The 14,025-nt window shown below is 41.1% G+C and overlaps 1 protein-coding gene across 3 annotated transcripts in view; it reads left to right on the forward strand.

Annotated features, from left to right (window-relative positions):
• Positions 1–412: 412 nt before the first annotated feature.
• The window catches only part of aqr (aquarius intron-binding spliceosomal factor), a 55,368-nt gene continuing 41,755 nt past the window's right edge, over positions 413–14,025 (forward strand). For 2 of the 3 annotated variants that reach the window (XM_078563271.1, XM_078563274.1), the window contains exons 1-10: positions 413–474; positions 2,700–2,866; positions 3,446–3,502; positions 3,926–3,966; positions 4,845–4,880; positions 5,001–5,121; positions 7,567–7,707; positions 10,702–10,770; positions 11,012–11,112; positions 11,378–11,454. In XM_078563271.1, the coding sequence (XP_078419397.1) occupies positions 2,792–2,866; positions 3,446–3,502; positions 3,926–3,966; positions 4,845–4,880; positions 5,001–5,121; positions 7,567–7,707; positions 10,702–10,770; positions 11,012–11,112; positions 11,378–11,454 (718 nt within the window). In that variant the 5' untranslated portion in view covers positions 413–474; positions 2,700–2,791. Of the gene's footprint in view, positions 487–2,699; positions 2,867–3,445; positions 3,503–3,925; positions 3,967–4,844; positions 4,881–5,000; positions 5,122–7,566; positions 7,708–10,701; positions 10,771–11,011; positions 11,113–11,377; positions 11,455–14,025 lie in introns of all 3 variants that reach the window. The other variant, XM_078563272.1, reaches the window with a different exon arrangement.

Consider the following 14,025-nt stretch of genomic DNA (forward strand, 5'->3'; position numbering starts at 1 on the left):
TCGGGGTTGCACACAGCAAATGTCCTGGAGACTGAGCTTCAGAAGTTTACAGTTTCCCAGTGAGGTAAATATTTTCTGAGGCAGAAAAAAAATCTTTCAAAATTCCTGAGGCTGAAGAAAATGAGGAGAATTTTGGAGAAATTTGTCGCTGCTTCAAATCCTCAGCACATTGGCCTGAGGGGGCGGCCAAGGTTTAGGGGTGAATTGAATTTTAAGCCAGCCTGGGGGAGACAGGGATGTTTGGGAACAGCACGAGATCCGATGTTCCAGAAAAGTCTTTGACCTTGAAGAATGTGACTCGCCCCTGGTGGCGCCGGTGAGTTTGTCAATGGCCCCTCCCCTCCCAGAGCAGCGCCCCCTGCGGCCGGGCCGGGCCGGGCCGGAACTGAGCGACCGCCCGGTTGTTCCGGGGACAGGATTAGCGGCGGGAACGGATATGAATGGGGCCCGCGGCGCAGCGGCGACGGACTGAGGGCGAGTGAGAGGGTGAGTGGGAGAGCGGGTATCGGGGGGGCGGAGGCGGCAGGGAGGGGGCGAGGGAGGAGAGGGGACGGGGACAGAGGGAGGGAACGGGGAGACAGAGGGAGGGAACGGAGGGACAGAGGTGACGGAGGGAGGGGAGGAGGGGACAGAGGGAGGAGGGAGGCAGGGTGTGGAGGGGGGAGGATTGATGGAGGGGACAGGGAGGGGGGAAGGAGGGGACAGACGGAGGGGGGGACAGAGGTGTTGGAGGGAGGGGAAGGGGAGGAGGGGACAGAGGGAGGGGGAAGGAGAGAATGCAGGGTGTGGAGGGAGGAGGAGGGGACAGGGGGAGGGAGGAGGAGGGGACAGGGGGAGGGGGGAGGAGGGAACGGGGGGGAGTGGGACGGGGGAGGGGGAGGGGGGAGGAGGGAACGGGGGGGAGTGGGACGGGGGAGGGGGAGGGGGGAGGAGGGAACGGGGGGAGTGGGACGGGGGAGGGAACGGGGGGAGTGGGACGGGGGAGGGGGAGGAGGAGGGGACAGGGGGGGAGGGGGGAACACAGGGTGTGGAGGGGGGAGGATTGATGGAGGGGAGGGGTAGGAGGGGACCGAGGGTGGGCAGGGGGAGGTGGGGACGAGGGAGGCGAGAGAGGTTGACACCTTGCATGTTCTTCCCAGTAAAATAACCTGGGTCCACCTTAGTCTCTAATAATCAAATCTTGACAGGGTGGATAACGGGCGGCTGTTTCCTCTTGTTGGGGGAGACTAGAACCAGGAGGCACAGTTTTAAGAATAAAAGGTCTCCCTTTTAAGATGTAGATGAGGAGAATTTTTTTCTGAGGGTCATTAGTCCGTGGAATTCTCTTCTCCAGACAGCAGTGGAGATTCAAAACAAAAACAGAATTACCTGGAAAAACTCAGCAGGTCTGGCAGCATCAGCGGAGAAGAAAAAAGTTGACGTTTCGAGTCCTCATGACCCTTCAACAGAACTGAGTAATATTAGGAGAGGGGTGAAATATAAGCTGGTTTAAGGTGGGGGATGTGGTTGTAGGGACAAGCAAGCAGTGATAGGAGCAGATAATCAAAAGATGTCACAGACAAAAGAACAAAGAGGTGTTGAAGGTGGTGATATTATCTAAACGAATGTGCTAATTAAGAATGGATGGCAGGGACACGCAAGGTACAGATAGCTTTAGTGGGGGTGGGGTGGAAAGACTAACAGGGCATAAAAGGTATAGATTTAAAAATAATGGAAATAGGTGGGAAAAGAAAAATCTATATAAATTATTGGAAAAAACAAGAAGGAGGGGGAAGAAACGGAAAGGGGGTGGGGATGGAGGAGGGAGTTCAAGATCTAAAGTTGTTGAATTCAATATTCAGTCCGGAAGGCTGTAAAGTGCCTAGTCGGAAGATGAGGTGCTGTTCCTCCAGTTTGCGTTGGGCTTCACTGGAACAATGCAGTAAGCCAAGGACAGACATGTGGGCAAGAGAGCAGGGAGGAGTGTTAAAATGGCAAGCAACAGGGAGGTTTGGGTCTTTCTTGTGGACAGACCGCAGGTGTTCTGCAAAGCGGTCGCCCAGTTTGTGTTTGGCCATTGAATTTATTCAAGGCTGAGTTAGACAGATTTTTGATAAGATGAGGGAGTCGAGGGTTATAGAGGGGGACAGACAGGACAGTGGAGCAATTGAATGGTGGAGCAGTCTTAAAGGGCTGAATAGCTTACTCCTCCTCCAAAGGCCTATGTTTCTAAATATACTTTCCTGTGTTTGTACTGTAATGCCTGTCTTTCGACTTTACCTGCTCATTCTTGTAGCAACTAAACTGTTGTGAATGAGCAGTGAGTCTACTTGTTAGTTAAAGTGCGAATGGTGGTCTTCAGCAGCATGTCAGAAATGGTCCGTACTCAGTAAATAATCAGCCTCTAATGTGAAAGTCATAAAGAAATTGAATGCATATAAGTTTTAAAAAACTTAAATTAATTTCTCTCAACTAATCCACTGTGAATTTTTAATAAAAAGGGAGTTGAAACATATTTCCAAATGTTTACAGTAGTTTTTGAAACAGTTATCCTTTATTTTGTAAAATTGTACCAACCAGAAAAAATTGAATTTAAACATTCTTTTCACATATCAGCAATGCTGATACACTAGATAATTTCTTAAGTTCTGAAAAGCAGAAATGGGAAATTATTTTACCTTTTTTAACCTAATCCACTATATATTCTCTTCATTTTCCAGGTTCTCTCTTAAATTGAAGATAAAACAAATTCTTATAGTCTATATTACCTTCCCAGTTCTGACTCTCAAGCAGCTAGCAGATTGACCAGAAAATGGAGCCTGTGCCTCAAGGAAAGAAAATGATGGCACCCACTGTATCTCAGATAAATGCTGAATACGTTACTCAGGTAAGGTGTGTGTTAGTTTGCAAATGATGCATCAGTATTTCTGTCTCTTTTTTTTTGTGTTTCGTACTGAAAAAAATAATTCAGATCTTTTTCGTTGGGGTTTTATTTACACCCTTTGTGACCATAAACTTTTCAAACAAGAAGTTGTGTGCTGGCTGTATCAGATTCTTTCGTGCGTGATACCTGTAGAATTTCTAAACCACATGTGGGAGGTACTCTTACTTTTAAGATATAAAAGAGGATTGATCACACAAATGATATGCCGATTTATGTTACGTGGGCTAAAACAATACATTTAATATCAAGTGCCCCTGTTGATGTTTAATTTGTCCAAAAATAAAGAGGTAAAGAGTTTCCTGGAGGGTGAGTGACTGAGGCCATGCTTATTCCATTGCCAGCACCACATTTAATATGGAGAGAACATCTATTTTTAATCCAGTGGATTTTGTGTCTGGTTAAATTATATCATCTGACTATGCAGTAGAAGTTGTAGTAGAGACTTGCACAGATCTGCCATGTCAGTTTGCACTGAAGTCTTACTTTTGGAAGTGTTCACCATTCCTATCTCCATGTTTTCAGCTATCAAATAGATATTGGGCACCTCACGTAAAGAAAAAAATGACGTTTGATTCCAAGGTAAATTATGCTTTGTTTTCTTATGCTCAAATCACATGCACTGTAAAGAACTTTTTTGAAATGTGGAAGCGCCAACAAGATACTGGATTCGTCATCACAAATAGTATCTGGCCATTAGAATATAGAAGTCTTAATGTTTACGTTCATGATATGGGAAAATATTTCTCAACTGCAGATTTAGATAACTCAAGGTTATTATAACTAAAGCTTGCAATGTAGATTAAGTGGACCATCCAAAACACAATTCCTTCCCATTGCTCTGAATGTAGTCTAGCTGTACGATATGTTAACTGAACTGTTCAATAAATCTGTTTTCCTGCCCTGACCCCGTGCAAAAAAATGATCAGCCTTTATGTTGAGGCATTGGAAATAAATTGACACATTCCAGTATGATGTATTCCTTTTCTTTCTATGTTGCAACAGGTCATTGAAGATGTGTATCAGAAAGAGATTGTAAAGACGAAGTGAGTTGCACCATTTCTGTATGATCCTGTTTTAAGGCATGACTTTTTCTAAAGTGAATGCACTGTCTTGTACTAAAGGATCCCTGAGTTCTAAAAATGCTCTGCATCACGTCACATGGTCATTATGTTGGTCTTACCAGGGGAGGAATATTTTTGACACCTGAAGGTTTTCCACTGTAAATTCTATTTATTGCTACACATTGCCAGTTCCCTCCACGAAAGATCTGGAATTAGGAAATTGAAACAAATTTTACACTGTTATTGAACAGACAAAGTTGGAGGTGAGGGAAGAATAGATGTTCCAAGGTAGACGTGAGATGAGAGTAATAGCATTGCAATTCACCATAAGAATCTGAGATACCACATGCCCTTTCAGTATAATCAAGGATATAAACATTGGAATAAACATATTTATCTCCATAGAATCCAGTTTTGTGTATTGAAAGGCCTAATTTAAACATCAGATTTGTTTTCTAACCGAATATAAACTTTAAATTAAGACCTCGTTCTAAACTATATAAAGTGTTGGTCTTGAAAATGAGCTTCAGTTCAGTATCATTGTTTGAATTTGGAGAGGCCAAGAAACCATGGATTTTAATGAGTTAAATTCTCACCAACTTTCCTGAGTTTTTTTTTTAAATAAAAGGAAGAGAAGCTTGTCTAAGTTAACTTCTTAAAATAATTTTAGTGCTGAACAAAGTTCTTTTTCTGGCAAGTATATCCTCTGTGTTTCAATGTCAATTTTGGTGCTTGGGGAATTTGAGCCTGAGACTTTGTGCACCATCTCTTTAATCTTGATGGCAGGGCTAAGGCAACATTGTGTTAATGTGGTATTTTGTCATAAATATATACAAACAGTAAATATTTCTACTTTTCAGATTTGCAATTAGAAAAATTATGCTGCTTGAATTCAGGTAAATTTTTCTTGGCTTGGGATATATCTTAAAGAAACAGCATTTTTAAAATGATTTATGAGACAATATTTTAATGAATGTTAAGCCTCCAATTTACTTTGTGTTCCTTTGTAACGATAGCCAGTATCTGGAGAATTATCTCTGGCCAAACTATTCCCCTGAAGTATCCAGCAATGCCTATCTGATGTCCATTTGCTGTATGGTGAATGAAAAATTTCGAGAAAATGTTCCTGCTTGGGAGGTAAGAGACAATTGGCTATCTGTTTGTAGAGCTCGCTGTAGCTTCCTAATCTTTTATGAAAAGATATGTTCAGCGTTGAAGTCCAAGGATGTTCCATAGGAATGCTGCAGCAAGAAGTAATGAGGTGCAAGTCTGAGCCTGTGATTTCCATGAACTCCTGTTTTCATTGTGAATAGTTGCAAAGTGGCACTCCTCGCCCCAGGCATACAACATAAGAAATTAAGAGCAGGAATAGATCATTTGGCCCCTCGAGCCTGCTCCACCATTCAATGAGATCATGGTTGATCTGATGTGGTCTTAACACCACTTTCCTGACTGTTCCCCATAACCCTTGACTCCCTTGTCAATCAAACATCTGTCTAACTCAGTCTTGAATATATTCGATGACCCAGCCTCCAGTGCTTGCTGGGAGAGTGAATTCCAAAGACTAACGACCCTCTGAGAGAAGAAACTCCTCATTTTCTCAGTCTTATATGGGAAACACCTTATTTTTAAACCGTGTCCCCTAGTTCCAGATTCCCTCACAAGGGGAAACGACCTCTCAACATCTATCCTGTCAAGCCCCCTCAGATCTTATATGTTTCAATAAGATCACCTCTCATTCTTCTAAATTCCAATGAGTATAGGCCCAAACTGCTCAACCTTTCCTCATAAGAAAACCTTAATGAAGTCATCACAACCTGAAACATTAACTCTGTTCCTCTGCACAAATGCTTTCTGACCTGCCCATTAATTGCAGCATTTTCTGTTTTTATTTCAGATTTCCAGTATTTTCAGTGTTTTACTTGCGTACTATTTGCTCAATTTAATCAGCACATAAACTTAATGTGGACTCAATGGTTTTTTTTCCAACAAATACTGCACACACGCAATATGTTTGATTTATTGTTGCAAACGTGGGATAATTCTTCTCATGTTGAGTTTTAGTTAGTTCCTAAATGCTATCCTGGAATGATTTGATATTCAAATTGAAAATTGCACCTTCCCATTTGTCCATGCACGTCATAAGATTAGGAACTAAAGGAGGAAGAAAAAACAAAACTTGCTGGAAATACCCAGCAGGTTCGGCAGTGTCTGTGGAGAGAGAAACAGAGTTAACTTTTCAAGGCTGTGACCTTTTTTCCTGTGACTGTTAAAGGAGGAAGTTCCTTTTAGATCACACTGCCATAAACAATGTGTTTGAATGGAATGGCCACTGTAGCCAATGACAATAATACTTAGAATTGCAGCCATGTCACTCTTTACATTTGGTACAAATCACTTGAATACTGCACAGCCAAAACATATATATTTTTGATGGATTTAGATCGAGTCACTTATCTTCTACTGACATTACCTGCATTTGTCCTCATTTTGCTAACTATATTTAGCCTAAAGTTTCTGTTTTCACACACGACGCATGTTTCTGACCCATGGAGCACGATATTTCTTCAAAGTGGTTTTATGCAGTGTATGTGCATTATGCAGTGTATCTCTTTTCATTGTTTCACAACTGGCATTGAGTCAGGAAGTTGTGACCCTCGTTTTGATGTTACCATCTTGATTCCGCTTAATATGGGTAACTGAATTTGTAAGATTAAAACACACATTTAAAAAAAAAACAGGTCAAGTCCCCTACCTGGAATTCATTGTTGCTATTGATCACTGTCTTAGCTGACAGCAGCAAACTGGCAACTTTTGAGAAGCAGTAATCATGGAAATGTGATACAGCGTATCTCCATTGGTCACTTTTATCTGCTGCACAGAAGTCTTCTCGTATAACTGTACCTTGGTGATTTACAAAATGGCCAAATTTAAACACAACATTTTTGCCAGTAACATGTAATGTATTGTAGAATACGTTAAATTGACTATTGAAATGGTGTGTCTCACAGCATTTAGTCTCAATGTTAAAATGGTTGAGAGTATCCTTGCAGTGATCAGGCATAGTCCATTTTGATTATTTTCCCTAGATTCTCCTTTTGGAGTCTAGGGATGAATTTCAGAATATAGTGTAAGGACATTCGACAATTTTCTCTGTCTCAACCTATACAAACGAATGGTAGTCTGACACTTAGTTTCTTTGTATCTCATATATTTTCATGCAAAAAGTGAAGCAGGTACATGTGAACTGAATGCTAGCAGCATACGCAAAAGATAAAGACGAAACAAAAATCCCGGAACTGCAGATACAGCTCCTGAAATTTCAGCCCTACAGATTGAAAATGGCAGACATTTAGAAAATAATTCTGGCAACCATCACAAACGGCACCTTTGAAAGCTGCATGTGATCAAAACCATGAAATCTGGAATAATAGTTGCTCTGGGCAGCTTCGTATGATTTGCAAGCATGATAGAAAATGTTTTACTCAAGTTAATGTTCTTCTCTGCAGTAGACACTGCTTTCCGTGGCTTTTTCCATTTTCACTTTGGTCTAAGGAAATGTCTTGTGACTTTTCATTTTAGACATTTACACAGAAACCCGAACACTTTCCCCATTTCTTCAAGTGTATTTTGACTGCGTCTCTTGCTGAGGAAAATAAAAACCTTACTTTGCGAGAACAGACTGTCCTCTTGGTCTTTCTTGATCATTGCTTCAACAGCTTGGTAAGTATGAAATTACAAAATCGAATGTATTCAGATCATCATCATTACAGTACTTTATCAGGCAAACTCCTCCCTCCTTTGTTCATAACACATTTTGAGTGAGCACGAGGCACATTGTAATGTAGTGTACAGAGCAGACTTTATGGATATGAACATAGGAACAGGAGTCGGCCATTTAATCCCTCAAGCCTGTTGTAATTGAAGCCTCAGACGCTCTCTTGAATTCACCACACCCAATCACTCACTCTCAAATAATTATTTTCTGTCAGGATTCATAACTAATATTTATAGCAACATAGGAACACGAGTAGGCCACTTAGAACACGAGTAGGCCACTTAGCTCCCCAAGCCTGTTCTGTCACTCAATAAGCTCATGGCTGATCCACAACCTAACTCCAAAACCTGTGTTTGCCCCATATACTGTAATACCATTGAATAACAAAAACTTTTGCTATTATTAAAGATGTTACAGCAAATTCAAGGTAATCAGGCAGAGTCAACTTGGTTTTGCGAAAGGGAAATCATGTTTAACCAACTTTATTGGAGTTCTTTGAAGGAGTCACATGTGCTGTGGATAAAGGGGAACCGCTGGGTGTACTGTACTTAGATTTCCAGAAGGCTTTTGATAAGGTGCCACAAAAAAGGTTATTGTGGAAAATAAAAGCTCATGGTATAGTGGTTAACATATTTGGCATGGATACAAGATTGGCTAGCTAACAGAAAACAGAGAGCGGGCACAAATGGATCATTTTCTAGTTGGCAAGATTGTAACGAGTGGTTTGCCACAGGGATCAATGCTGGGACCTTAACTTTTTACAATTTATATAAATGATTTGGATGAAGGGACTGAAGGTATGGTCGCTAAATTTGCTGATGACACAAAGGTAGGAAAGTAAGTTGTGAAGAGGATATAAGGAGGCTACAAGGAGACATAGGCCAAGCAAGTGGGCAAAGACCTGGCAAATGAAGTTTAATGTGAGAAAATGTGAAGTTGTCCATTTTGGCAGGAAGAATAAAAAAGAAGCATATTATCTAAATGGTGAGAGATTGTGGAGCTTTGAGATTCAGAGGGATCTGGGTGTCCTAGTGCATGAATTGCAAAAGGTTAGTATGCAGGTGCAGCAAATAATGTTATCGTTTATTGTGAGAGGAATTGAATACAAAAGTAGGGTGGTTATGCTTCAGTTGTACAGAGCATTGATGAGACCACACCTGGAGTACTGTGTACAGCATTAGTCTCCTTATTTAAGGAAGAATGTGAATGCGTTGTAAGCAGTTCGGAGAAGGTTTACTAGATTAATACCTGGAGCGGGCAGATTGTCCAGTGGGGAAAGGTTGGACAGGTTAGGCTTGTATCTGCTGGAGTTTAGAAGAAGAAGAGGTGACTTGAAACATAAAAGATCCTGAGGGGTCTTGACAGGGTGGATGTGGAGAGGATGCCTCCTGTTGTGGGAGAACCTAGAACTAGGGGTCACTGTTTAAAACATAAGGGGTCGTTCATTTAAGACAGATGAGGAGAAATATTTTCTCTTGAGGGTTGTGAGTCTTTGGAACTCTCTCCCTCAAAAAGTGCTGGCAGCAGAGTCTTTGAATGTTTTTAAGGCAGAGTTAAAGAGATTCTTGATTAACAAGGAGGTGAATGGTTATTGGGGGTAGGTGGGAGTGTGGAGTTGAGGTTACAATCAGATCAGCCATGGTCTTATTAAATGGCAGAGAAGACTCGAGGGGCCAAGTCGCTTACTCCTGCTCCTTATTTGTGTTGGTATGTATCAATCTCAGATTTGAAATCTACAATTGACCTAGCATCAATTGCTATTTACAGAAGAAAGTTCCAAACTTCTGCACCCTTTGTTTGGAAGAAGTGTTTCCTATTTTTAGTTCTGAAAGACTTGGCTCTAATTTTTAGGTGATGGTCTCTAATCCTTGACTCCTAGGCAGGAAAGTGGAGTTGAGACCACAACCAGATCAGCCATGATCATATTGAATGGCAGAGCAGGCTCGAATGGCCGACTCCTCCTATATCCTAAGTTCCTGTGTTCCTATGTTGAGTTACACCGTTCCTGTAATTTGTCCCCTTGCACAAGCGCTTCTCAAATCAGAAGATAAGTTACACGTTCCACTCACGACACTTCAGAACAATCTTGTTTCTCTTGGAAAACCTGTTGCTCCAAGATGTTCAAAGAAGTTCAACTATCCTTAACTTGCTAAGATGCCCAACAGACAGCAGTCCAGGAATTTGCATTCGGGTTTACAGTTGGTTTTACTTCTGGATTATATAAATCAAGAGCACAGATGACCCAGTTGTCTTTTGAAAGATTGGATCATTTGGTTCGGAATGGACTAGTTTGTTGTTTCTTATCCTGCCCTTTGTGTACTAAGACACTGGTTCCAAACTACTTTAATTATAGTTTCACTTCTGTTTTAAGTACGTCTGATCTTTATTTTGCCTTTGAGAAAAGTTTTTAAATCTGTGATTGTTATCAATATGGCAAATGTAACACTGCAAAAAACACTACTTTCAGAGTAAAGATCCTGTTGTGGAGCTTTGAAGTTTTGAGTGTGGTTGATACTATACTGTGCCACAAGAGGGCTCAGCTGAGCATGTTATAACTAAACATCTTTCCTATGATGGTCTAATGTTTGGGTGATAGGAATCGAGAGCACCCTTTTAACCAATTTGACTATTGTTAAATAATGTGAAAAGCTTTAGTGAAATTTGTGAAGATTTTCATTCTCTAATATCCACTAAACTTGTATTTTTCTTGGACAAAATCTTATTTTGTAATAGAACTGAGTTTTAAAGGCAGCTTTGCAATAATGGGTTAAAGTGGCCTTGTTCACCATTCATATTTCCAAATGTTAATATTTTTGGAGTCAGAGCGTGCGTTACTGCTGTAAAATTAGTGTGTATTTGTCTTTTAAAGCGTTGATTCCATCAGGGTGAATGGAATTGTTTGTGAACGCGATTTCAGCCTGTGAAATACTTTGTTTCAGGAAGTGGATCTAATTCGAGAACAGGTGCAGCGGCTTATCTCTCTGCCGATGTGGACAGGTCTGCTTTCAGTAAGTTCAGCGATCATTCAAAGCCTACATAAAAGAATTAAAACAGATTAATGACATAAACTTTTGCTGAGAAGCCTCTTTGAAATTCGTTTGTTGTCCATCGTCAGATAGTCCATTGCCTGAAATACCTAGTTATGTATCTGGCATAATTACAGGCATCACGCATTAAAATATGGGACTAGGACAAGATTCCTGATTAGGGTGTCACTGATTGTTAACACTAAACCTGTATTTTTATTAGTCACGACTTGAACATGAGCTGAAAAAAACACCAAAGCTGAGAAAATTCTGGAATCTAATTAAAAAGAAGGAAGAGAAAATGGATGAAAAATCTGCAGAGCAGTAAGTCTATTTTGGTATCCGCCTGAGAATTCGGCACCATCTGTTCTATCATATTGGGATCGGCATAGTCTTTGTGCTTTTCTCTTTATTTATGCTGCTTAGTAAAACTTCGCTGTCTCCTCAGATGTTGCATATTCTTCATTGGAGTTTGCTTTGAGTTACTTAATGGCAGGGCAGAGTTTCAGAAAATACTACTTAATGTGAAGTCGCTTTGTTTTGCCCTGAAAACGATCTACCAACTTTATCTTTGTTTCTTAACTTAAAGAGCGAATCAAGAGAAGCGGTTCCTTTCTTGTCTGATCAGCAAGTTCCTCGGTGTATTAAAAAGTATTCCTCTTTCAGGTAACTGCTCAATCACCTTTTCGTTATTGTCTCTCTTGGCTTTTCCCCAATAAAATGTTTAAGATTGGGGCCAAAATACTGATTTTCTTTGTTGTAAGAAGTGATGTAGTTCTGGTGTACTGGACTGAAATTTGGCTTGCAAGTCTGCTACACAAATTTTGGCAGAATTGGTTGCTGGCAGGTGAAGTACCTGTCTCCAGAGTGGTGTTGATGTCAATAATGGGAGCATCAGATTAAAACCAGCTATCCCTGAAACTTGCTCATTTACTACACACACACACACACACATAGACACAGACACACAGAGACAAACACACACACACACATAGACACAGACAGACAGACACACACACACACATAGACACAGACACACAGAGACAGACACACACACACATAGACACAGACAGACAGACACACACACACACACATAGACACAGACAGACAGACACACACATAGATACAGACACACTGAGACAGACAGACACACACACACACACACACATAGACAGACAGACACACACACACACACACACACACACACACATAGACACAGACACACACAGACAGACACACACACACACACACACACACACACAGACAGACACACACACACATAGACAGAGACAGACAGACACACACACACACACATAGACACAAGGACAGACAGACACACACACACACACACACATAGACACAGACACACAGAGACAGACAGACACACACACACACACAGAGACACACACATAGACACAGACACACAGAGACAGACAGACACGCACAGAGACACACACACACACACATAGACACACAGAGACAGACACACACACACACACAGACACAGACACACAAAGACAGACAGACACATACACACACCCCCCCTCCCCCGACCCCGGCCTTCCAGCAGTTCCAGGCTGGGAAATCTTTTGCTTCCCATCTTTCTGTCATGTAGCTTTAACTGTCAGATTGACATGAGCATTCCCATATGCCTCCTTAAAAAGGAGGAAAAGAAAGAAACTTTTAACATAAGGCTGCACTCAACAAGAAGATACAGCTAAGAAGTGCCTTTCCAACAAAGACTACAGGACTCCCTTACTGAGCCAGAAGAAATCTCTTTAAGCAAGCATAATAGAAACTCTTATCTCCCATTGCAAACTGACCTCTAAATACCCTCTCAAACACACAATTAAGAACACTGAATTTCGTATCTCAAAGTGGACTGTGCACGTGTAGCTTGCTTCTTATAACCAGTGTGTCTATCCTTAGTTGCCCTTTGTGCAGTTCTTAAATCTATCCTGATGCTGCTGGTGCAGATGTGACAGATGAGGGCCATGGACCCTAGTGGTGCTTGGCTGCAAGATGCTATTGTGAACTTCTTCAGGATAAGGTAGTTCCCTTCTCAATGGCTTCTGAGTTATGGGAAAATCCAGGTTGTGACACCTGCTGCAGGTGAATGAGTCACCTGGTTCTGCATCCTGTCATCATCGTGAGCAGGGAACCGACTGGATGGGTCACATGAACAGAAGAGAGGACAGTGTCATGAAGGTGAACTCTTAGCTGCTTGTACTGGGTCCTGGATCTGAATGCTCACTGATCCCAGGGAGCACAAGCCTAAGAGTATCAGTTAAATACTGCAGCCCCTGAGGGTGCTGTCTATCTGACAGTTTGCACAGTTCACAGTGGTGTCAGTCCCCTACCTGAAGGTGGGGGGTGGGGAGGGAAGTCTCACTCCACCTAAGTTCTGGTGACACCATTAGAATTTCGGGCTTTATACAATATTTAACATTTCATTGTAGTTTCCATTTTATGATGATGGCTCGCTTGTTATTTTTTTGCTCATGTAAGTATTTGATGGACTTGCTGAATCCCAATTGCTAACATCCATGTATTCAGTGCCTCATATTTTTTTCGAGCATTGCTGCCTTAACCTGTTACTGTATGTTTTACAAATGAAACTTGGGAAAATATTAATCTGTAATCATTCTAGTTTTGTGTGTTTCTCTTTGCTGAGTTATGTATTTGTTGTGTATATTAGATTGAATTTAATTTTCAGCCCTCCCTCCTCTGAAGCTTCAAAATTCAGCTTTAAAAGTAATAGATATTAAAATGCAGACAATTATGTTTGACAACACTTTATGCAAACCTTCAATTGCCCCGATTCATTTTTCTTGCCCATTAACTCTTCCACTAAATCAACTGCTTTAATTCTATCTCTAGTAAAACATTCATTTTTAATTTGGATACTGGGTAGTAAAGCTCAAAATAAAACTGATTTGCATTGAAACTGTTTAGTTTAACCTAATAATAGTTCTACCCTGCTTCAATCAAAAGTTGGCCTGCAGCAAATATTTTTGCTGATATATCAGCCTTATCAGGTGAAGGAGAAATATGATGACACGTATCGGTGATAATAGTTTGAAACTCCTGAGGTTATGTCACCCTTTTTTGCCACTAGAGTGTGCTGTGCTGCTGTGGCCTTTGGGTGATAGGAAATTATATTTTAGCCTTTAGCAAAGGATGAAGGTTTTATTAACGGTTTGCCCCATGCAAACTTGGAGATATCATTTATAGCTT

This window comes from Cetorhinus maximus, chromosome 18, assembly GCF_964194155.1.
Source record: "Cetorhinus maximus chromosome 18, sCetMax3.hap1.1, whole genome shotgun sequence".
Lineage (NCBI taxonomy): Eukaryota > Metazoa > Chordata > Chondrichthyes > Lamniformes > Cetorhinidae > Cetorhinus > Cetorhinus maximus.